Consider the following 25,484-nt stretch of genomic DNA (forward strand, 5'->3'; position numbering starts at 1 on the left):
GGATCCTGCAAATGCAAGAGCATGGTTTTGGCAAACATTTGCCATCGGGTTCTTTTCATTGCCTTTTCTGTTGAAGAGAGCCAAGAGTTAAAATCTTGGCATCAACCAATGCACTCCTGTACTGTTTGTTTCATTTCAAAACGACCTTTTTTTCCCTTTTGTGGGAAAATGTAGAGCCAAGCTCTAAGATGTTAGGCCAAGGCCTATTAGTTCGATTTGATGCTTCAATCGATCTGCTAAAACTCGACTAATTCCACAAATAAGCTCATGTGCAGGCCAAATTTAAACTGATTCCACTTTCATTGTTGAGTAAAGCTTGAACTTCTCCAACCATGCCTGGGGAGTAGGAATTAAAATTCCCACTTGGTAGTTTTTCGATGCTTGGACCTCCTTTGTTCTCTTTTTATTTATTTATTCAGGAAGTTTACTGAGCTATTTACTGTGTGTGAGGGTGTGCAGTCCCCAGAGAAAAGGTGCCAATTGACAGAAAAATAATTAAATTGAAAAAAATTAAAGGGAGAAAATTCATGGACATGAAGAATGAAGAACATATGACGACACCATCTTAAATTAAAATTAGCACCTGCAAGGTCTTGATCGTCAGGTAAACAAGGATTGATAACCATTGCATATGGGCAACGATAACTGCAGCAAGAAGAAGCCTCCTACTACCACAAGTCAACACAAGTCAAGCTAATCATCTCCATCTAACGCCTTCTAAACGACTTCACAACCTCAGAACATCTCACAACCTAATTGACCCTATCCACCAAGCAAAACCAAGTTATATTCTGTAGTCTTATTTTTACTAACACATGACTTAAATTACAAACGAGACTCCAGACCTCATTAGAGTCCACGCCTTCTACACAAATTAGAAACCTGAAGCTGAAAGGATTTATTCCCAAGGCATGCTTGACATGCCTTGTGGGTTACTGTTATTGCAGGCTCCAGTACTCTGGTTCAGTGGACTCCCAGGACCACCTGATGATTCACTGAGAGTCCCACGTGATGGTGGGCTGCTCACCCCAGTCGATCCACCTCTTGGAGGAAGCCTTGATGTTGCAGATGATGGTTCAGTGTGGTTTGCTGTCTTCGATTCCTTGCGACCATCAGCAATGAAACTACCCACAACTACCTGCAATGAAAATGATGGCTCGGTATCATTTGCTGTTAGACACACTGATGCTGGGTAAAAATGGTAAGAAAAGCAGTATTCAAGTATCAACAAGCTCAAGTGCTCGTTGTTAAAGAGTAATAAAAATTATTCTCGAAACTTCACCTAACAACTTAAAATTGGTTGAGAAAATTATTTGACATGATATTAGAAACGTATAAAGTAATGGTGGGTATATAAAAATTAGCTTAAGTTTTTGGATTGAGATTATTTTTTGACATGGCGAGCCTGCGCAAACACATAGAAACAGTGCCTAACAAGCATCCCTCATAAAACTATCACAAAATGACTGCTAGTGAACACTAAAATGTAACAAGATATAAAGTTACGACTACGTGGGAAATTCTGATGAAAATATCAAGGAATGCACTGCAATCGAATGTAACTTTTACAAGATCAGATATTCTAGGAGGTAAAGATAAACTGCTTAAAACTACAGTGAAATTGTCTTCACAATTTTCAGCCTTGCATAAATAATTGATAAAATATTCCACTTATAGTTAACAAATGATATTAATTTGTTTTAATTTGGAATGGTTCCGTGGTTAATATGCTTTCCAAATTGGAAATTGCATTCCATCATTTGGAAAGATCATCTAAAGAAAAATGTGGGGCAAAGGGATTCATTGTAAATCCGATCTCAACTATTATGGTGTCCCACAAAATTTTGCAGAATTAGAAGGAAAACCCAAAGGTAACACATAAAATGAACTCGTAGGAAGTGCAAGTGTGTAGGGACATACTTGGACGACAAGCACATCATTTCCTTAGTTCCTCCAAAAATGCCATTATAAAACTATAATGATAAGAGAATAGCTAATTGACCTGTACTGGGGCTGCAGCCACTAGAAGACCAGCTACAGTACCACCTAGCACCCGTCCATCTGGGCCAGATAAACACACGCTTAAACCTCCAGATCTGCTCCTTTGACCCCCATTTTCTGATGGCAGGTATGAACCAGAAAGTGCCAGAATTTCAAATCTTCCCTGCGTTGAGAAAGAGCAAAAATTTTGAAAAGAAACAATGAGTGAAGAATTTGGTTAGAGGTGGACTAGAATGTTGAACAAAACTCACTTTTGATCTTGCTCTAAGAAAAACACAACAGCTAAAACTTTCTTTTTATTATTTTCTTATGCTTTCTTATATATATTTCTAAATGTTTAAGGTGACTATATATAGCATTACAAGTCCCTATTCAGACTAAATTTTTTATCCTTATCTAACTAAGATGAAAACTAATCAACTAGCTAACTCCTAACAATGATAAAACTCTAATAGATAATGATCTAGTATTGCAGAATTCTAACAATCTTAGAATTCTTACAAACTTCAAATTCTAAGTCCTAGTTGATGTTGAATTCTAACACTCTCTCTCAGTATCATATTCTCAGTATCATATGTCCCTTGTTTTTACTACATTAAGATGATGCTGAAAAGATTCAAATTTACAAGTGCTTAAGCCTTCTATAAATAAGTCTGCAACTTGTTTATCTATCTTGATCAATCTCATCTCAATTTCTTGTTGCAATATTTTTTCTCTAATTAAATGATAATGTATTTCCACATGTTTTGTCCTTGAATGAAACACTGGATTTTCTGTCAAATGAACTACCAATTGATAATCACAATACAACATTACTTCATACTCTACTTGTTGGTGCAAATCATTCATCATCTGTATCAATCAAGTACTTTCTTGAGTTGCCATTATTACTGCTTGATATTCTGCTTTTGTTGTTGATAAGGATACTGTTGGTTGTCCCTTACTACACCAATCTTAAACAAATAACCAGTTGTAGATCATTGGGTGTCATGATCTCCTACATAATTAGCATCACAATAACCAAATTGCAATTTGTACCTTTTCTTGTATGAAATATCATAGCCAATTGTACTCTTTACATGTCTAAACATTCTTCGAACTGCTTCCAAATTAGACTTCTTTGGATTTTGCTTCTAAATTATTCTTTGGACTTTGCATGTAACGACTCATTACACCACCTACATACGAAATATTCAATCTGGTTAAGGTTAAGTAGATCAAACTACCTACCAATTACTGATACATTGTTGTTAAGTTTTTTCCTTTGTTTGGTTCCATTAGTGTTAAACTGGCTTGCAACCAAGCATTCCTAACTTTTTTAATAGATTTCTTGAATATTTCTGTTGGCAAACAAATATTCTTATGTACGATCAACCTCTAACCCAAGAAAATGCTTGAGTTCTCCAAGTTCTTTCATCTGAAACAAACTAACAAATTCTCTTTTGTTTGGAGAATTTCTTACTCGTCATCACGGATTATGATCAAATCATCCACATAAACTAGTACAATAGCTACCTTTCCTTCATTGACTTTCACAAACAAGATGGAATCTGGAGGTGTTATTGAATATCCTCTTTTAATAAAGAATTCAACAATCTTACCATATCAAGCTCTTGATGCTTGTTTTATTCCGCATAATGCCTTTCGCGATGTACACATGCTCAGGATGATCTTTACTCTAAAAACCCAATGGTTGATTCATGTAAATTTCTCGATCCAACTCCCCATGAAGAAATGCATTTTGCACATCCATCTGCCATAGTCTTCAATTCTTGTTTGTTGCAAATGCAAGTAAAACTCGTACAATTGTGAGTTTTGCTACTAGTCTATAAGTTTCATAGTCCAAACCAAATTATTATGAGAACCCGCGAGCCACCAAACAAGCTTTATACCTTTTAATTGATCCATTTGCTCGATGCTTAATCTTGTAAACTCATTTACAAGATATAGGTTTCACATCTTTTGGTTTAGGCACAATATCTCAGGTTTGATTTTGTTCTAGCGCATTGACCTCTTCTTTCATCACTTTAATCCATTCCAAGCTATCTGATGCTTCTTCAAATGTTTCAGCTTCCTTTTCACTTTCTTCTTCAATTATGGCTGCATTGGCATATTTAAAGTTTGTCTTACGAACTCTCGTTGACCTTCTGAGATGTGTTTGTGGAGGTGATTCTTCTATTGTACAAGGTTCATCTATTTGTTGTTGATAGACACTATTATGCCAAGGATTATGATAAATTCCTTGCTTTTCAATAACATTATCATATACTCCTTTAGGTTTTTTTGAACTTGGTTGAACCTGTATAGCTTATTCATCATTCTGCTGTTGTAGCCTTTCTTCAAACTCTTTGGAATCCAGAATCACCCTTTTATCTAAAGACCACCAAGATGATGCTTCATCTCATCAAACACCACATCTCGTGCTATGTAGAACCTTCATGTCGTAGGATCATAACATTTCCACCTTTTTCTTTGGCTATCATATCCCACAAATATACATCTAACAGCTTTCTTGTCAAATTTGTTGTATGGATGGCTATAGACAAATACATAACAAACACAACCAAATACTCAAAAATAGATAATCATAGGCTTTGTATTCCATAATTTCTCACAAGGTTATATAAACTCTAACATCTTTTAAGAGAGTCTATTGATTACATAAGTAGTAGTCCTCGTTGCTTCAGCCCAAAATCTTCTTGTTACATTCTTTTCATGTAACATGCTTCAACAGATTTCTGCATGATGTCGATTTTTGCTCAACCACTCCATTTCATTGTGGTGTATTTGCACAAATGTACTAATGACTTGTATGAAATTCTCACAAGTATAAAGAGATTTCATTTGAACTATATTCTCCCCTATTGTGAGTGCACAAGCAGTGAATCTTTCTCCCTACTTCTCCTTCAAGTGTAATCATAAGTTGTGGTGGCTTCCTTCGTGTTTTGTCAAATGTTGTAGCTTTTGCTTATCACTTGTCATATGATCAGAATACAGAGAGTCAACAATCCAATCACTTTCATAATTAATTCAATCTTTGATTGTAGTTATCAATGTTAATTTCTTCCTTTTCTATGGCAAATAATGCCGCAGCATTCCATTCATCTTCAACCTGCTTTTCCGAACGTAAAATTGCAGCATTGTTTTTTGTTGACTTCTTAAACCAACAATCTTTCTTCATGTGACCATTTTTTCCACATTTATAGCATCTACCTTCAAATCTTTTGCTATTGCCATAATTCTTTGAAGATCCACCTTGATGAAAGCTTCCCTTCCTTTTGATAATTCTTTTCCTTATCATTATCTTTATTGGATTCACCATCAGTGTGCCAATTGTGGTTTCTATCTTCGCGAGTGCGCCACTGTTCACTCCTGTCATTATTGATGTAGAGTGCTTTCTCTTCACCCTTCTACAAGACTCCTGCTATTTGCTTTGCTATATTTTCTTGATCTGCAAATTTTCAAAATCAACTAATGATGGTTGAGTATGTGATCCTTGTACTATAGCAACAAAACTCCAATATTTGGGTTTTAAATCATGGATGATTATTCTTTTCATCCTTACCAATAGCTGCTTCAAGTTCTAATTTGAAAATCTCATGACATGTTGATTTCACCTTATTAAAGCATTGAGGAATCGTCATGTCTCATTGTGTCATCAACAACAACTCGTTCTCGAGAAGTTGCAATCTAGCATTATTCTTCTTTGAGAAAAGACAAGCAAGGGTGTCTCATACTTCTTTTGGCGTTGTAGCATCTCGAATGTGCTCCGACACATCCTCTTCAATCGTGGTTTTCAAGGCAAACACTACCTTACCGACTTTAATCTTTTACTTGTGCAGACCTCCATTTGGTTGTGTTTTCATTGCCGTTGACTACTTCCCACAGATCTTGGCCTTGCATGTAAGACATCATGCATGTTGACCATGTACTGTAATTCTGATTGTTAAGCTTCTTAATCCCTCCAACAATTTGAAGATCTCCTGTGTCTGTTACTGCCTATGCTACTGTTGTCTTGGCTGGTGTGTGCTGCTGACTTGTTGCTTATATTGTATGCTACTACAAGGAAACTATTGTTGTTGTCTATGCCTTTGTACCTGTTGTGGTGTCGATGCTGCAAGATTCACTGCTACCGCTACGTGTCTGTGTTCTTACTGCTACTTTCATGTTTGTCAACTGCTGAAGCCTGCTGTCTTAATTTGCTTGCTACGTTGCTTGCTACTGCTGGATCATCTGCTACAAGCTACTGCCATGAATGAGAAGGCTGTAGTCTGGAACGTGATCTGCTCGTCAAAGACTACTGTTGCTGGCGTTACTGTCTGCCACGTTTGCCATGTTTGCTACAAGCTGCTGGACAACAAGCATCACTGCTGGATTGTTTCGTTGTTACAGGAGGCCACTGCTGCTTCGGGTTTATTCTCCAAGCTTAAATCTTGCTTCTGTCACTGTTTCGAGAGATATGCCAAAGACATTGCTGCTTCGCGTGTGCCTTTTCTTCTTCCCAACCTATTGGCCCTCCTTTTCAATCTATAGGCTCTGATACCAATTGTTGAACAAAACTCACATTGGTTTTGCTCTAAGAAAAACAAAGTAGCTAACACTTTCTCTTTATTATTTTCTTATGCTTTCTTATATATATTTTTGAATGTTTAAGGTGGCTATATATAGCCTTACAAGTCCTACTTAGACTAAGATTTTTATCCTTATCTAACTAAGATGAAAACTAATCAACTAACTAACTCCTAACAATGATAGAACTCTAATAGATAATGATCTAGTATTGCAGAATTCTAACAATCTTACAATTCTTACAAACTCTAAATTCTAAGTCATAGCTGATGCTGAATTCTAACAATCAGCAATGAAAATTGTCCCCAGTACTCAATTGAAACAGCTGTACATGGAAACATATTGACCTGCAATGCTATAGTAATGAAAAGCAAAATTTCCATAAAAGAACTGACATTGTAAGAAAATTTCATTCATGTTCTGTACATGTTTAAAGATCGCAGCCATCTATCCTGGACCTATTTGTTCTCTAATACAAATGGTACTTTCAAGAGAAAACAAGGAGCAGCATAAAGTGAGCCCTTGTGATCGTGAATCATCTACTTTCATGAATATGAATCATCAAGTTGCATGAATAAGTTGGGCAGGAATTCAACACTACAAAACCGATTCTTACAGCTCACAACCCAGATATCTTTCTATGCCTCCCAACAGAGAATCAAATCAAATTATCACTTTGAACGAGAACATTAAAGTCCCTACGCATTCACAGATTACAGTATCATTGAACTTCAGCTTCACCTTTCTAAGAATTTTTTTTAAAAAAAAAACTACTATTATTAATTCTCGGACAATTTCTGTTGGTGGGAAACTTAAACTGAAGTTTTGCAATGTCACCCACCTCATAAGTTACAGTTCCTCCAGATGTGGCCTGTTGGCGAAGAGTTACGTTAGATATGGCACCATTTGCTGACAATATACAAACAGCCCTTGGACCATGCTGAGAAAATGACATAACTTTCGACGAAATATCCTTGAAAGGAATAAATAAAAGTCAATCAGCAATTATTAAGCTAAACTACATACTGATAAGCACAAGTTTAACAACAAAAGAACAACAAAATAATTAGATGGAAAGAAAACCAAATTGTTTCTATGATGAAATAAAAGCTATGAAAACCTGACTTTATATATCCATGATAACACAGCATAACACATGATTCTGTGAACTCTTTCATAGAAACATGATGAAATAAGGAACTTCTAACTGAAATACATAGCTATTATTATATTCAAATTTATAAGCATGCCAGCATTTCCTCTCTCTATCTTTGGGTTTAGGAGCAGGGAAAGGTTGGTTGTCCTACTATAACACCATGCTACATTGACAGAGTTTCTTAGGTTTTATAGAATGACATAGATATCCCTTGCTATCAATTCGGCCTACATAATCTAAGCTAATAATAACTCAAAATTAAGTTAAGGTAATGCCTATAAAATTATTATTTTTTTATAAAAAAAAATTATGGGGTCATGATGAGTAGCAATCAACAACTAAAATTTACCGCCAGAAGCAGCAAGAAAAAATGAAAAAAAAAGGTTAAAATATAAGGACAATATAGACCTCTCCAGCTTTCACAGTGATAACATGTGGAGTGAATCCAAACCCAGCTGATCCTGCAAAAAGAAAAATTTATGCGAGCAAATAATTACAGCACAATATTCATATGAAAATGAAAATATCTTAAATTCGAGACATATACACAGAAAGAGGGGAGGAAAAAAAAATATGCTGGCAGCATTCTGCAATTGGCATTAACAAAAAAATTTATTCTTACTCTGATAGATATAGCATGAAGATATTGTTAAGAAAAAAAAATCATGAGAAAAAAAATTAAAGGAATTTTATTGTTTTTATTTCAATAAAAAAAAATCCACCACCAATAAATTGTGTAGGAGAATAAAATTAAAAGAAATAATTGGATTTTCCCAATATAAGAAATAATAAATAAGGGGTAGACAAGTAATATTGAGAAGCCAATAAGAATCAACCACGTGTCAGATCATGAAATGGATCTCAAGACCAGCACAACCCACATCACCTTCCCTTTGGTATTATTAAGTTTTAATTAACCTCCAATATCCCTTGATCAATCCTTAATATTATTCTCTTACTTTTACCTGTTGCATCTCAGCTGTCAAAAAAAACAACAAAAACAACAACAACAATAATAATAATAATCACCGAAGCAGGACCAGACCAGCATGATAGATTTGATTTTAATAAAAACTACACACACACACTATGTTATAATTATATTATTAGATTTATTAAAAAAAGATAAATATAGCAGTCAGTAGTCATTACCCAGAGCATTAAGTTGCTGTTTTTTGCTGGAACCAGGAGGTCTGCCTCTGGCTTTCTTCACCCCAGTTGGCGACACTGATCCTCCTAGAGTGACAGGGGAAGAAGAAACAACACCAGCATCACCAACGATACCAATATCAGATCCAGGAGGTGGGGGAGGAGGAGGAGGAGAAACAAGAGGGTGAGTCTGAGCTGGAGGAGAAGAGAAACCACCTCCAGTGGCTGTACTTGTTGGTTGGGTTACAGCAACAGACTGAGGTGCAGATGCAAGAGCTAATGCCATAGTGCCATCTGGCCCATACTTCCTTGGTCTCCCTCTCTTTCTTTTCATTGACTCTCCTCCAATCCCTCCTCCCATATTCACATCAATCCCGTGAGGAGATACCACCGCCCCACCAGCCGGTCCTTCCCCTCCTCCAGGCGGGTAGGTAGGTGACACCGCGGAAGTGGTAGTGACGGTGGATATCGGTTTGTAAACAGCAGTACCGTCAGTACCGAAGTCTAAACGCATGTTTTGTATAAACGGCTGTGATTGTACCGCTGTTTTTTGTTGGAGTCCTGTCACGCTAAAAGGCTCCCTGCTTGTCATCACTCCTGTCTCCGATCCCGGCATCTTTCTTTCTCGTCTAAATTTTCAGACAACCTCTGTCCAAAAAAAAAAAAACATCATTTCAGATCAGTAAAAAAACCTCAAAATTCACACTTTAAAATTCAAAATACTTAGTGGCCTCAACTGAACTGTGTAAGACAGAAAGAAGGAAGTGGCTTTCCCTCTTTTTTTTAATGGTGGCGAGAGATCTTTAAATTGTCTTAAATTTTAGAAGAAAAAAAAACAATAACTAAATTGGAAACAGAAGAATCCCAGTAAATCTAGGGGACAAAAAATCTAGACAAGAATCCAGTAAACCCATAAAATTAAAAAATATATATATATAATATAATATCAAAATAACTGCTAAAACTGAAGTAGGGATCCTTGTTTTTATGCCCACAGATTTTTATTTTTTCTCGTGTAGATGGACAGAAAAATTGGATTGCAAGAAATCAGAAAAGGCAACAAATCAGGATAAAGAAATTCATCATAAATTTCTTTTATTTCCAAAATTAAAAAGAAAAAAAAATAAACAAACATAAACTTACCGGTAAATTAGGAGAAAGTAAAAGAGGAAGAAATTTCACAAGGGGTGGAGGAAATGAAGAGCTGCAAAGGGTATTTCTCAATCTAAATATTAAGTTAATAATTTAATTCAAACACTTTTTTGTTTTTGTTTTTACAAATAATCTTTTTTATTTTTTGAATTTTTCCTTTCTCATCCCTTCTCACTTACGGTGAGAAGGAGAGGGGGAGGACTTTATTATTATTAAAAAAAAACAAAAAGACAGATAAAAAGTAGGCCTAAATTTGGTTTCGTACAAAAAAGATATTTATTATTTTTATTTCATTTACGGCGGCGTCTTTATTACCCTCCCTCTTTTTTCAAAACCATCTCTTCCTCTCTCGAGTATAAAATTCTTGTACTCGTATCGTTTAAAGAGCACGTGTCGATCAGGCTATCAAAATTTGAAGAAATACTTACATGTATGTTAATTCCTGGCGATTAGTTTTTTATTCTACTCGAGGAAAGTATGGAAGATTTGTGACAATTTTGTATTAGGCTCTGCTAATTTTTTTTTCTTGATTTTTTAAGTTAACTTCAATTCATTATGTCTAAAATTTAATAATTGGTTATTAGACTCTTTTTTCTTTTCTAATCTTTACCAAAATTTTATTTTTTATGTTTGGTTAATGTCATTTTAAATATAATTTTTAAAAAAATAATAATAATAATTTTATTTCTTGTGATAAAATAAATGAATACATAAAAAATATAAATATATTTAGTTGAAAATATAAATATATAAAATAAATTTATTTCTATAATAATCTTAGAATGAATTTTGTGTTTTTAAAACACAAAATACATGTTTTTTATTATTATTTTAGGTTTTCTATATTCAAAAATAGTAATCAGACCCAATTGTTTTTAGAAAATTTAATACTTCCATTCCTTAGATAGTTAAACAATTTTATGATCTACAAAGTTGGTAGATAAGGTAGTTGGTACATAAATTAAAAGAGTGTTTAAGAGTATATTAATTTGAAAAATATATTTTATTTGAAAAATATTAAATTAGTATTTTTTATAATTTTAATATTTAAATATTTAAATATATTTTTAAATAAAAAATTACTTTTAAAAATTACTTTGCACCACTATATTATAAATATTTTATTAATTTAATATTTTTTAAAAAAAAGCTTGAAATATAAAAAAATAAAAAAATTACTCCGTTTGTCCTCGGAACAATTATGAAAACTTGACAATGGAAGCTGGTCTTCATCTTATATCCTCCTCAAGCTCAAGTACATTGCATAAGAATGCATTGCTATGCAAGGATTTATTTATTTAAATAAAAAGATAAAGTTTGTTGGGTTTTGGATAGGTAATTAGAATTTTGGACCACAATTTTGGTCGGTCTGATATCTGTTGGCAACATGATTAAGATGGAATCTTAGGGACGTATAAAAGGACAAAATGGTATTTCTGTATGAATTTATTTATACACATTTCATCAGAACAATACTCCATTTATTTATTCCATCAAGGAACAAAAAAACAAATCCTCTATTTTCTATCTTAAATCTCAGCACTATGGAGCATTTTGTTTGTTGATATTCACTCAATCATTTCAAATAAAAATTAATATATATATAGTAATTAGTGAAGTATAACAGAAAAAACGGATAAATGGAAAGAGAGCAAAACAGTAGAAAGCGAATCTAAAAAGAATGGCTTGTATTTCTTCACTGAACTCTCTGTCTCAACGTCCTTTCAATCCCAATTTCTCATCTTTCTCTTCCACCAAGCCGAGTCTTTACATTCTAAAATCCAAGCTTAACACTAACATTCCTGCTCCTTCAACTCCTTTAAGCTGCAGCAGACGCAGAAACCAACATCAACATGTTCTCTGCTGCAACAACAACTACAAACAAGAAGAAGAACTGCTGTAACTCAGCTTGTACCTTTCATGGCTTTTTGAGTTCAATTCTCTTTGTTAAATATTATTCATTCTGGGGTTTGATTGTTTTTGTCAAATTGGTGTAGTTTTTGCCTTGGAGAAGTACCACGTGGAGCTGGAACTAAAAGAAGAGAAGCTTTATTCAATATGGTATTTACTGCTTTTACTTTCCCTGCAATTGCCTCTACTGCATTGGCAGCCACAGGTAATTTGTGATAGTAATCTTTCACTATGGTGTTGCTGTTTATGTTTATTGTAAAAGCAATCCCTTACCTGCTGAATTTCAGGCGTGGCAGAGGATTCACGTGTTTATACCGATGATGCGAACAAGTTTAAGATATCTATTCCCCAAGGTACATTAACTCTGAATTTTTTGATCTCTGTAGCTAAAGTAGCAGGTGATGTAAAAATTGAAGAATAGTGATTGGGTGACGCAGATCGAAAGAAAGACAGTTAGCACAAACAATACAGAATTCTATCGAATAGGTTCAGCACACACAATTCTAATTCGAGATTTTATTATCGAATATTGTTGTATTAGTGCTGGTAGGAAATTCTGGTGGCTGTTTACAGTTTACGATAGGCATGAACGGTAGAGGAATATTGAGAAAGACTACTTGTTCTTTGCAGGCTGGCAAGTAGGTGCAGGAGAACCAAGTGGATACAAATCCGTCACTGCTTTCTATCCAGAAGAAGCTTCTAATTCAAGTGGTATTTGTAGAGATTTTCTGACAAACCCACCTTTTAATTGATCAACAAATAAGTTTATTGATGATTTTCACACTTAATCAATTGGTTTGCTTCAGTCAGCGTTGTGATCACCGGGCTTGGTCCAGATTTTACTAGATTGGAATCATTTGGCAAAGTTGATGCCTTTGCTGAGACTCTGGTACGTTATTCAGTATCCGATTTTGTGGTCCTCGAGGAGAAGCCCCTTCAGCATTGCTGAATTGCGGGTTTCGTGTACAACTGATTCTACTGATTTTGTGTCTTCTTGTTCAGGTGGGTGGATTGGACAGGAGCTGGCAGAGGCCCCCGGGCGTGGCAGCAAAACTTATAGACTCTAAAGCTGCTAATGGTAATTTTCTTCAATCTTTTCAATGAATTACAGTGTGAGGTAAGAGTTAATGATGGATTGAGGATGAGATCTGCTCACGATAAAAAGCCATGATCAAATTTAAGATAACCTCCTTTTTCCAACAATTGATAGGGCTTTACTACATCGAGTATACGCTGCAAAATCCAGGCGAAAGTCGCAGACATTTGCTTTCAGCACTTGGAGTTACATTCAATGGTTGGTACAACAGACTATATACGGTGACAGGGCAGGTGAGGCTGCGTTAACTCTACAGAGATCTTTTTTTTTTCTCTGGTCTACAGTGTTTGTTCATTTCAGATTTGATGCATGCATTCAATATTGAATTCTGGCCTTCAATATTGTTGCAGTTTGTCGATGAAGAATCAGAGAAATTCGGCACCGAGATCAGGAAGGTATATCAGAACTCTTCATTTACACGGGCTCAGATTTTTGTCTTTGAAAGATTAAAGCTCCTGCTGACAACTTGGAGATAAAAGAATTCAGAAACTAACTAAATCCCGCTGCTAATTGGTTTTGCAGGCTGTTTCGTCCTTCAGGTTCATTTGATGACATAAAGTAAACCTGGCTTGAAACTGTACCATTCTTCCATTTTTCTTCTTTGGCGGCCCCATATGTTAAGAATTCTTGAGTAATCACATATGTTGAGAGGATTGAAGTCATGTCATTTTTGTTGAGATCTCTGATTTTCTTCATTTTAACCAATAAAATTAAAGGTATGTAGGTGTAGATGTGGAGTTCCAAAATCCCTTTGCTTTGCTAGATATGGAATTCGAAATCTAGGCAAATGGATTAAGCACAGAAGTCCTTTCATCAACAAAATTTATGTATAGTTGAAGATGAATGTGGTAGCATTTGCTTACATATTGAAGGTGAAAGAAGTACAGGTCCTGGTAGGGTGAACCATGATTTCGTGACCAAAGGCCACTGTTCAGCTGTTCGCACAGGCCATTTTAGAAAGCTGCATTGAGTTCCAATCTGCCAGTAGAGAACATAACGCTTTTCTCTCTCTCGTAACACTAACTTCTATAGCACTAATTACAATTTAATTGCTTCGTATTGTAAATGAAGTTTTGGCATCTTGCAAGCTACAAGGTTGTAGCTATGGAGCAGTGATGGACCTCTCAATTAGCTTGAGTTTTTTAGCTGCTACTTCCATCATCCTATCTTCTCCTGAATCATCGGTGCATCTCAAGGCTAGTTCAGCGAATGCTTCCAGTTGTTGCCGGTCAATTGCTTCTCCCCCATTTCCCCAAATCGTAGGATACACATCTTCATCGACCTGATCCTTTCAAAACAAGTCTTTCACATACTCTTTCAGTGACATTTCCGGTTGAAATGCATTTCGTCCGGTAAGAAGGACGAGCAGCGGCACCCCAAAGCTGAAGACATCAGTCTTTTCTGTCACAAAACTTCTGATCATGTAATCAGGATCGATGAAACCCACTGTCCCCGCAAGATCATCTAATCCGACACGTGATTCCCCTTTCATTAATTGACATCGCGAAATTGAAATTGAACAATTTGGTAACATGATGCTGGTCGAGGAAGATATTTGCAGGGTTTTTTTGTCTCTGTGGATGATGGGCCAAGGAAATTTAATATGGAGATACGTCACAGCATTTGCTATTTTCTTGGCAAATTTCAATTTTGTTCCCCCAAGGTAAACGATCCATTATGAATACGTCTATCCACTATCCAGACATCCATTCTCTGAATCTTCATAAACCAGAGATGGACCTGGGAGCTCCAAGCAGCAACCTAATAGCTTGAAAACACGATGTCACGGAAGACCTATTTACGGCCAGCAGACGGACAGCAGTGTTGCAGATCTTCTGTCCTCGGTAAAGCAACGTTGTTTGGTGTGTATTGAGTGACTAAATAACAAATTGTTCCATAAATGAAATCAGGAGCCACCGCCACCTTTCTCACTTGAATCGCCATCACAAGTACAAAATAGCTTGCCACCAAAGTGGAATGCAGGCAAGATATTTGGAACCTCACAAGGGGGTGACTGTACACACAATTTTTTTTTTTTCTTTTGAATTTAAATATAGCTTGAAGCTTTCCCCATGTTTTGAGGTCTGCCTTCCATTAGGTCCAAATTACAAAGAGTTGAGAGAGAGTCTAACAAAGAAGAGAACCCCTAGTACTAATATGCACAAAGCTCCAATGATTGTTAAATACAACGCAGGAGACCACCACAGACACCAGAGAGACTACCTATACACCCAAATGCTGGGACCACTAGACTATAAAAGAATCATATGTTGATTCTAACGTGTTGGTTTCTTTTTACACTTTTATTATTCCTATAATTTGGTTGCCAGAAACCAATTCCAGCATCCATAAAATGCATTGCTGCTTGTTACTCATCCTGAGCTCTGGCAGCATGCACAGTTTTTAACACACTAGGGTAAAGGAAGAATTATCCACATCCCTTCTCCACCCATTCGGAGCGACTCAGACAACTGTCGACTTCTCTGGTGAGCATGACCATCTATGACCTGCACGGTATAAAATCTGTAAGATCAATGCTTTCCATGGGGTTATATTAAGGGCACTCATGCTCATGTATTAGCAAGTGACAGTTTTAGCAATACAGTTTCACAACAAAAAAAGGTTCACGCTGACCTCAGACAAAGTCAAGGGGATAGCATGTGCATTCACAATATGCTTTGACTCACTAGATCGAGCATTTAAATTTAAAATAACAATAGGAATAGCAAAACCCACTCAGCACGGTAAAGACAGAGCTCCAAAGTAGCTTCTAGTTCAATGCAAGACTACCTCTCATTTAGCACTGAATATGCATGCATACAGAAAACACAGAGAGAAATGATTTGTACCTCTAGAATGCAAAATAAATAGTTTGCAAGGCTAGATTCGAAGCCCGCTACTCAAGTAGCAGTTCCGCTGCTCTTAGTCCTGCTGCAGTCTTAAGGATACCTAAGATTAAAAAACAATCAATCCACGTTACACCACAATGGTGACAGCATAGGCCTGAAAACACAGTGTCATACTCCAATGGCCATCTGATGCCACTCACCTTGATCAGCCCCTCACCCAGTGGTTTGGTCAGAACCGCTACCTTGCATATACTGAGGAGAAGGAGCAGGAACAATAAACTGTGATTGTGCTGGAACAGCTGCAGCTATACCTGCAAAAAAACAATGCACTTGCCTAATCAGCTTTACCAGTGTGGTTACTTTTTGAAGCAACATTCATCAGCTAATTGCACAACAATGTCACTTCTTTTGTCGGTATTTTACTCTCCCTTTATCATCAAAAGTTTAAGATTATTAATCCCCTCCTCAAAGGGTTCTACTTCTTTCTAAGCCCACACCATTTACCATTTCAATAGTTTCTCACTGTACACTTCCCCTTCCATCCTCTTCCCCAACTAATCTCTTCACACTATGCATGAAGTAAATTGATGATGCCTAAAATAACTATGGAAAATATAGACAAAATCAGACATCAGCTAGTCTTCACATGTCTTCGACATTTGCAAGGTACAATGAAGAGATTGTGAACTGAAGTGTTAACCTGTATGATATGGTGCTTGAATTGTTGGCATAGACGAAGTTGTTATTGCATTGACACTTGGTCCACCAAACTGCACAATCTGATGACCTGGCACAGCATATCCTGGCATTGATGTATAACCATGACCTCCAGGAACATTTTGACTCAACTGCCCATAAGGATACATGCCTGAGTTAACTGTTCCAGGAACTCCATATATCTGAAGGTACTGATGGCCAGTAGCATAAGGGTTGTAAGCACCCTGCCAGTAGGACAAAAGCAGCAATAATCAGTATCAAGTCAGCTCGGTAGTTTAAGACAGTAAAAAACCCAAGAAATAAATCCTAGTTGTTGTCATCTTTCACCTGTTGATAAACGTATTCAGGTCCATATGCCGCATAGCTGAATAGATGAACCAACCATAGAGATGGTGTGAAAAGATCAGTATAGGGTCAGGATTTTTACATAGAAATCATACCAGAGAAAAACAACATGAACATATCACCATAACACTGTAAGAATCCAGGATTTTTCAAGTAAACCACACTATTACTTCTACAAATGAGCTCTCTCTCTCTCTCTCTCAAATATGTCCAAAGTATAAGTGAACAGAGCAAAGGGCATCACAACCCAAAAACCAGTATGTTCCAGTTTATTTTCTTTTCTATAAATACACTTCAAACCATGACCATGATCTTGCCTGTTCAATAAACATTGAGCTGGGGCACATATCCTCTGCAACTACCACTTTTTGCATTCCTGCAATTACCAACCACACCATGTCACATCACTGTAACTTGGACAAAAGGAACCCTGAATTCTAGGAAACTGACTACTTAATCCTAGAGCAGCTAGAAATTTCTAACTGACGTCCAATGATGTGATTGGCATCATGTATATGAATAGCCACGAATAAGGGAGGGGAGCTGGAAAATGTAAAAACGAGAAAGTAGTTGCAAAGTACATGTACCCGATCTAACTGGAAAACTGTGGTCAATCTATCAATGGTTTCATACGACTCACAACATAGATTGATGAGTGAATGCTGAGCACACCAGGAGCAAAAGGACCACTTCTATAGTTGAAGTTAGGGTTTTGCCTATATACAGGTAGACATCAGTATTGAAGACATCGGGAATAGAAACTACAGTTAGGGTTTTGCCTACATACAGGTAGACATCAGTATTGAAAACATTGGGAATAGATACTACAGCTAAAATATGATCGGTGATACATCTAACAAAATTTAGTTAACTAGCCTAGAAAACCAGATATATACACAAACTGGCAATGAGTTCACATAAAATCCCATATGGGACTCTACCAAATTCCTTGCGCAGCTCCTGGAAAGTTAGAAGGTATTGGCAGGAAACAAAAAATGGTATTGCTGAAGCATTCTTAAGAAGCCAACCAGATGTTATCATTGCAAAAGAATACACAACTTCAAATAACACATAAAAGGAGGAAAGAATAAATTTTTTTCTTCAAAAAACATGAAATAGAACTGGATACTTTGTACCAGCCAAAATGAGCAAATTTTTATTGCAACAAGTAGAATATTACATTTACTTTGGAATGTAGCATACAACTCACCCATATGGATTATACATCAAGCCTTGTTGGTAGCCATAAGAAACTGGTTGTTGGTAGCCAAAACTTCCAACATAAGTCCCTCTGGGGGTTTGCACACTTGTAATGTACGGGGCAGCTGGTCTCGGACGTCCTATTAGAAACAAAAAGCAGCAAGCAGAGGGCATAAGCAAGAAATCAACCAGGAATCAAATCATATTGGTTTTCAATATTCCTTATCTAGCACAATATTGGCTTTGCATTTAGGAAAAAAAAAACTGATACCATAAGGCAGAGGTGGCCGAGGTCTCCCAAGTGAAGCCAAATTACAATTAGCCCGTCTACCATCGATAATCGGAGTAGGATCAGCACAGGCTCTCCTAGCTGCGTCTGGTTCTCGGAAAGTCACCTACACCCTCCACACAAATACAATCCAAAAACCCATGTCATTCTCCATCTATCAAATAAAAACACAACATTTTATCCAAAATGGAATATATCCAAACTTTTAACAGCTATCTAGATCACCTTCAATCATCAAATTAAGCACAAGATAACCTTGATCAAAACAGAGCAAGTAAGTAAGTAAATACTCACAAAACCATAGCCTTTTGATCGGCCAGTGTTCTTATCAGTGATGACAACAGCCTCAAGAATATCACCAAACTGCTCGAAATAACGACGCATGGTCTCGCTCTGAGTCTCCCAAGCAAGCCCCCCAACAAAGACCTTAGTATAAGTAGTATCCCCAAATGGAGAATTCATGTATTGAAACCCTGAGCTTGAACTCGATCCCGAGCTAGGTCCCGGAATCGCTTGATAGGCCATATTAACAAATTCGATCCAATTAAAATAATGAAAAACAAAAGGGAAAGAGAAAGCTACTTAAAATTCAACAAGATTTTTGGAAGATTCGAAGCATAAAAAGGAAAGTAGAGGGTAGTAAGAAGTGGCATGCTTCAAGAGAGAAACCCTAGAAAAACCCTAGAAGTGGACGAAATATACTGGGAATCCATGGAATTGTAAAGGGATCGAGAAACAGGAGTGTTGTTTTAGACAAAAGATCGGAAAGCGGACTGATTGGGTTGAATAGGGAAAGAAAAGAAAGAATCACAATCACAATCACAATAAAAGGGAAGAAAGTGAAAAAAAAAATTAAAGAAGAGAAAGAAAAAGAAAAGAAAAGAAACCCTAGAGTTGAGGTGGGGTGAGGTCGGTGTGATGGAAAACAGATATATAGAGAGAGGGGGCTGGGCTTTGTGTTGTGTGGGGAAATAAAAGTTGGATGGTCAGTACTCGATGATACTAGAGACAGAGCAGAGAGAGAGTAATTTTTTTTGGGGGGTGATACTAATAGTATTAACAGGGGTAAGTCTTTATTGATGGTGTTGCTGGGGGTGGAGAGAGGAGGAGGGGGGCGGAGGAGGGGAGGAGGGGGCGGAGGAGGGGGAGTCATGATTTGCTTGGAGGAGAGCAAGAGAGAGTGAAAATGAATAAGAAAAAAAAAAGAGAAAAGGAGAAAAGAAAAGGTGGGACCCTCTAATTTGGGTGTGTCTGTCTTCTCTTCCTTCTCTAACTTCCAGGGTTCTCAAACATACATGGACTGACAGCTTGGTTGGGATGCGGATGTGGGTCCCACTCCTCCTCTTAATCTGATCTCTAATGAGAAAGATAAGATATATTCTCCCTCGAACCCTTTTCTTTTTTTTAATAAATGAAATTATGTCATGCACGTACACTACTAAAATTGTGTACGCTTTAGTTAGTGCTTAATAAAAATAAAATTAAATGAGGTATAAGTATATTTGGTAGAGAGATTAAAGTAAGAATTTAAAATAAATTCATTCTTGAGAAGTAACTATTAAATAAATTTTATAATTTTAAATCTTTATCTTGATTGTTTTGTTCTATTTATCTTTGATATAGTAATTAAATATTAAAAAAATAAGTATATTTTGTAATGGAATATGGTACGGGAAAAAACCCAAAATTCGTGTTTTTAATTGTAATAATAATCACACTAGACTGTAATAGCAAACAAAATTGTTCTTCTTTCTCCATGCTCACGTCTGAACTACAAGTGTTCGTTCGTCTTCAATCTGTCATTGATGACTGATAGGTTTAAAGAAACTTGAAACAAAATCGAAGATCTCGTGTGGGTTTTATATCTTGATGTCTAATATTTTTTAAAATAATTTTTAAATATATATATATATATTTACTAAAAAACATTAATTTAGATAGTGTTTAGAATTGTGGTGGGGATGTTTTTTAAAATATATTAAAATAATTTTTTTATTTTTAACATCAAAACAATTCAAAAATAAAATTTTAAAAAAAATACAGTATGATATAACCATGCTCCTTAACAGCATCTAACATTTAAAAAAATATTTAAAAATAAAAACAAAAGCATTCTCAAACATTTTTTTAAATTATTTCAACTTAATCTGCGCTCACCCGAGTTACCACTCCTGCTAAATTAGATATAGATGATTGTTCAATTCCTTGTAGAAAAAGAATAGTAAAGATGTGTTCCAATATATATATATATATATATAAAGGGATTTCCACGATATATATAGATGGTGACGAAGACCTTAATATTTGTAAACCTGCGAAGGGATTTTAGGCACGGGTGTAAATAATCTAACCGTCTAGAAAGAGACGATAGGTAACTACGGCGGGCGGTTCTGCCACGTAGCCCTAGGGGTGATGTGGTTCATCGGAGACGGCAGAACAAGGACGAAAGGCAGGAAGGAAAGGAAATTTCCTTTTATCTTGTTAATGAATGAATTGATTAGGTGACATGACATGATTAACGGACGTGGGAAATGGATAAAGCTCATGGAGATGCACGTAACCAATGTCTCAACAAGAAAGGGACCCTCTGGTCTGGTCCCTCGGCAATGGATGATGCTTGCTGGCTGTGACATGCATCATTGTTAATATTCTATCATTTACCTAAGAGCACAAGCCATGAGTGCTCGAACCCACCGTAAGAATTCCTATGCCCTCCCCTTCGCTACTAGAGCACACGAAAGTATTCTTCTTATTTACAAAAAGACTTTGAAGCGCATAAAAACTGATTTGGCATTATGGCAACTTGGATGGAACCCCGTTTGGAGCATGTTTACTTCTTCATGTTTTCAAAAAAATTAAATTTTTTTATTTTTTTATTCACTTCAAATTAATATTTTTTTAAGTATTTTTATATAGTTTTTAATATACTGAAGTGAATAAAAACATTTTAGGCTGCGTCTTGTTGTATTATTTGGAGGGGGAACTCGACTACAAGGGTCACTTCACTCTCTTTGGAGGTGAGCCATGGGGTTGGCAAGCGGCAATAGAGTCGCGTTCAAACCAGCGGCTACGATTGCAGCATTGTAAATACAAGGGGCCACAGGTCCAAGAACACTTGTGTATATCATGTCCTTTTCTTTCCTTTTCTTTTCCTGTGGTTCCCAAGACATACAATTGATTCACAGAGACAGGATTGCACATGGAACTACTTCGAAGAAAACAAAGGATGCGTCTGTCTCTTTGATGATGATGATGTTTTTGCCACAGCAATTACTTTTTATTTCTATCCTAAATTTAGCAATTTCCCTGAACTCAAGTGTGGCATCCTCCCCCAGCAAAACTGTCATGTCACGCAGTCCCGGAGCTTCTTTTTCTTCCATTAATGTCTTGGCAACATGGTACCAAAACTGGTTTCCAGAAAATAATTTTAATTAATTAGCGGAAGATAGAGCTAGCCGGAATTCAAAATCAGACCATGATCCTTTGGCCAATTTGGGTTCATCACAACAGTAGCTAATTGATGACACAGCAATGACTCTCTTCACTTTAATTATCATTGGAGCAAGTATTTAGTACATTCGGCGTGCCTGTAACAGCTGGTTCCATCATTTCTTCCAGTGGAAATCACCACAAACCGGCAGCATATGAACAAAAAACTCATTCCAAAATAAATGGTTTGCTGGCTCTCTGAAAAGGCAGTTGGGCAGCGTCGTGATTCTAGAAAAATACTTGAACTGCATCTCCTAAATTTCATCTGTGTAACAAAATTGTCCTCGTAGAGGTCGACAGATCGAGTTAACCAGTCTGGTAAGCAACCAGTTTCAACGAGGGCTAGAACCTTACCTTGGGAATAGTTATACCACTGCTAGGATCAGGTCGAAGTGGGCAAGCAACATGGAAAATGGCAGCATATATAATGAAGGGTTTCAGATTCTGTGCAGCGTTCTCCGATTTCTTCAGATGTACACTTGGAGACCCAAGGCAGGCTGAACTGAAACCAGTTAATTACCTTGGGTACATATCCATTGTTATAGCACTGAAATGTCAATAAAACAGGAAAAGCCGGGTTTTTCCTTGAAGAGAGTTGATTGGACTCGGGTGTGTTTGTCTACGAGGTCCAAACAAGGGCTTGAAAAAAAACATTCTCTCTTTTTAAAATGCGGCATTACGGCAGTTAAACTGGGTCGCTTTTCACTTTTTCTTTAATCAAGCTAGCATCTATACATAGGCCCATGTTCTAATTTGTGCTCTAATCCTGGTGGTATTCTGTGTTTCCGTAAGCCTATTTTAGCCTTTCCAAGCCCACACTCTTTCTAATCTTAGATGTTTTGTTTGTGGATTATAGACTAAACCGTCGTTTGCAGCACAAATAGCCTTTCATAAATATTTATTTATTTTTGTTTAAAATTATCTTTTTATTTTTTATATATGCTGATATCAGAAATAAATTTTTTTCCCCACACTAAACGCTGCAATGTACATCAAACTTAATTGCAACATTTATTATTTTTTAAAAATATTCTGAATCAAGGAGTATCTTGGTCATCAATCAATATTGTCTCACACTTTGTTCTTATCTGGCAAATTCTACATGTTCCATGCTGAGTTATTGCTAGCTTCTTGGATCTAGCAATTGATGGCGCACTTAAACAGTTGGAGTGGGTCTTGGCCAAGGGTTGTGTGAAGTTGACATCAAGAAATACATAAAGGTTGAGAAGTCTGTGCCTGGTACTGGCTAGTTAGAAGATTCAAGGGTTCTTATCTGATGCGTTGAATCTTGTTCTCGGTATAGGATGCCATGTATGTGGCCAGAAATATACGCGAGAATCCAAAGCTCCTTCCTGGTGGGGATGCTACAGAATTAACTGTATCTGCTTCTCTGAACCAAAGATGTTCATCTATTGAAGGTATAGAAAAGGTGAATGATTAATCTCTTCCGTTAACGGATCAACCTTCGATTATTCTTTTGAATTGAACTACTGTTATGCAGATGTTTTTTTAGGATAAAATTTGGAAGCACATTATAGCTTCACTTGATTCACCTTAATGTTATGTCTTATGGTTGCGAAACAGTGGCCTTATGGAGCTGCTGCTATAGCTTTTGAGGCCTTATGGAGCTGCTGCTAGAATTGTGGTGTTACTATTGTGATATGAACCATGACTGCTCCGCAAGGAAAGGTATGTCATGGATCAATGTATTTTATAACCAATTCATCCAGTTGAAAAGACTCATGGATAGAAATGCCGAGCGAAGAATGACCTGCATAAATGCTCAACAAAAATCAAGCCCTTGAAACAAGAGTCTGGTTTGTTCCCACACCCAGCTCCCTCTAGGCCTGGTAAGATGCTAGGTCCATCATGTGGGTTCTGCTACACGTTGAGCCCAAGCGCAAGTAAATATGGCAAAATATAAGACTTAACTCTCTCAAGTTCAGTTACATGCTCGGCCTAAGTGTATGTAGATCTGACAAGATGCTAGACCCAACGATCTTGGACTCAGTTACACGCTAAGTCCAAATATCTCTGGGCCTAGGAAGACACCGGATCCACATCCTTGGGTTTAGAATCATTTCAGGTCCAAACATACAATTAATGACCCTTATTACTCTCTCATTGAGTCACGAGGCTATCCCTGCCAACCCTCAACATAGAGTGATGAGAACTTAGGATGATCATCTCCTTACACTCTAATTGTGTAAAAGTCCTCTAAGAGTCGAATATATGTCAACCACTATTAATGCTAATTCTCAGAGCATTTATAACACATGAACTAATAACAAACACTTTTATTCTTAAATTTTAATGCTCATTTACTATAATCCTTTATTGTAAAATCATTGAGTTATTCATTAGAGGGTCTTAAAATCTCACCAAAATGAACTGTTTTGTAGGAATCAAGATCTCTATCACCAATCCTTTATTCCTCCGATTCTAAAAAATAAAATATTGACATGAAGAAATGATTATTCACCATCCACACACTCAAAAACTTAAATTGTAAAGCATATTAGATTCCATAGCATCATCACCATGCATTATCAACTTTTTTTAAAGTGTGATTTTACGGAATAATTGCTCTGTTCACATAATCCGCTCACCCATCTTCTGTTTGCTTTGTCTTAATTTACCACAGCAGCTCGCAAAGGGTGAAAATGCATGGATAGGAACAACGGTAAAATTACTGATATTGTCGTTTCATGTCCTATATATTGCTCTATATGTTCTACTGGAATTTCATTAACCTTAGTGAAATCTAATGCTCCAAATGGAGGGCAGATAATCACCCTTTTATGCAAACTTGCAGACATGTAGATAGGTTGATCGAGACCAATTTCCTGTTGAGATGTTGCAATGCGAGGTTGATAAGACCTAATGCATGGTGAAAGTAGAGATGAATGATCTTATATAATGCCATGATATGCAGGTCAGAATGTATACTGGGCAAATGGTTGATTTGATACCAATTCCATGGTGCTTGTCAAACACAGCTACTTAAACGACACAACAAGTACTGGAAGGGGATATTTGGAAAGGAACTTCCCAACTTCAATATATAACAGATCCTCAGCCAAACTAAATCCTATGCATGTGCATTTTCTGTTATGTGAGCCCGCTTAGCTCAGAGGTTAAAGCATCGTATTTATAATTTGATGGTCATCGGATCGTGTTGTTAAGAAGAGACAACAATTTTCTACCTTGCTCTTCTTGTTCTTGGCACCAACCAGTTGCATTTTCGCTTGAAAAATTGCAGGAACAAGACACAAACTCCGAGCAACTTTTTTTTTTGGAAGCAATCTGAACATCAAGATATGAACTTCTTTTCTTTTGATATCTTACAAGCCCTACATCAACCTATCAAAACTACAAAAGAATTAAAACCCCAAAATCCATCAGATCTTATCAGACAAAAGAACCCATAGAAGAAATTGTTGTGTTGGAAGATCAATGGTTGTATAAAATTTGAGACTAAGTTGAAATGGTGCAAATGGTTCCACATGTATATGATGTATTTGAATACATCTATCCTAGCAAGCCTCAAGTAGATAATGC

The 25,484-nt window shown here is 36.5% G+C and overlaps 3 protein-coding genes, 1 long non-coding RNA gene and 1 pseudogene across 9 annotated transcripts; 1 reads left to right on the forward strand and 4 right to left on the reverse strand.

Annotated features, from left to right (window-relative positions):
• Positions 1–541: 541 nt before the first annotated feature.
• On the reverse strand, positions 542–10,222 carry LOC18099713 (AT-hook motif nuclear-localized protein 10). Of its 3 annotated transcripts, none has more exons than XM_006383730.3 (6): positions 10,019–10,222; positions 8,879–9,523; positions 8,135–8,187; positions 7,412–7,543; positions 2,003–2,164; positions 542–1,138 (listed from the first exon to the last, which is right to left on the reverse strand). In XM_006383730.3, exons 2-6 carry the CDS (start codon positions 9,489–9,491, stop codon positions 899–901), a joined length of 1,200 nt encoding a protein of 399 aa, XP_006383792.2. In that variant the 5' UTR covers positions 9,492–9,523; positions 10,019–10,222; the 3' UTR covers positions 542–898. The 3 variants fall into 3 exon arrangements, with proteins under 3 accessions (XP_006383792.2, XP_006383791.2, XP_024457232.1); XM_006383729.3 differs by lacking the exon at positions 10,019–10,222 and adding an exon at positions 9,618–9,781; XM_024601464.2 differs by lacking the exon at positions 10,019–10,222 and adding an exon at positions 9,613–9,781.
• On the reverse strand, positions 4,553–6,092 carry LOC127905354 (uncharacterized). The gene is made up of 2 exons (XR_008059288.1): positions 5,567–6,092; positions 4,553–5,452 (listed from the first exon to the last, which is right to left on the reverse strand). It is a non-coding gene; the product is annotated as an uncharacterized LOC127905354 (long non-coding RNA).
• Positions 10,223–11,648: 1,426 nt separating the features above from the next.
• On the forward strand, positions 11,649–13,696 carry LOC7494726 (psbP domain-containing protein 3, chloroplastic). 4 transcript variants are annotated; one of them, XM_002306962.4, is made up of 9 exons: positions 11,649–11,926; positions 12,025–12,143; positions 12,226–12,291; positions 12,569–12,649; positions 12,745–12,827; positions 12,941–13,016; positions 13,149–13,267; positions 13,385–13,429; positions 13,557–13,696. In XM_002306962.4, exons 1-9 carry the CDS (start codon positions 11,709–11,711, stop codon positions 13,581–13,583), a joined length of 834 nt encoding a protein of 277 aa, XP_002306998.3. In that variant the 5' UTR covers positions 11,649–11,708; the 3' UTR covers positions 13,584–13,696. The 4 variants fall into 4 exon arrangements, with proteins under 4 accessions (XP_002306998.3, XP_006383793.2, XP_024457288.2 ...); XM_006383731.3 differs by having other exon boundaries at positions 12,235–12,291; XM_024601520.2 differs by having other exon boundaries at positions 11,795–11,938.
• A 373-nt stretch (positions 13,697–14,069) lies between these two features.
• Positions 14,070–14,978, reverse strand: LOC127905369 (non-functional pseudokinase ZED1-like; annotated as a pseudogene).
• A 184-nt stretch (positions 14,979–15,162) lies between these two features.
• Positions 15,163–19,604, reverse strand: LOC7485663 (uncharacterized). Its single transcript, XM_024601519.2, has 8 exons — positions 18,729–19,604; positions 18,417–18,540; positions 18,156–18,285; positions 16,928–16,964; positions 16,584–16,824; positions 16,084–16,194; positions 15,884–15,983; positions 15,163–15,541 (listed from the first exon to the last, which is right to left on the reverse strand). Exons 1-6 carry the CDS (start codon positions 18,957–18,959, stop codon positions 16,097–16,099), a joined length of 861 nt encoding a protein of 286 aa, XP_024457287.1. The 5' UTR covers positions 18,960–19,604; the 3' UTR covers positions 15,163–15,541; positions 15,884–15,983; positions 16,084–16,096.
• Between the last annotated feature and the right edge of the window lie 5,880 nt (positions 19,605–25,484).

This window comes from Populus trichocarpa, chromosome 5 (assembly GCF_000002775.5).
Source record: "Populus trichocarpa isolate Nisqually-1 chromosome 5, P.trichocarpa_v4.1, whole genome shotgun sequence".
Classification (NCBI taxonomy): domain Eukaryota; kingdom Viridiplantae; phylum Streptophyta; class Magnoliopsida; order Malpighiales; family Salicaceae; genus Populus; species Populus trichocarpa.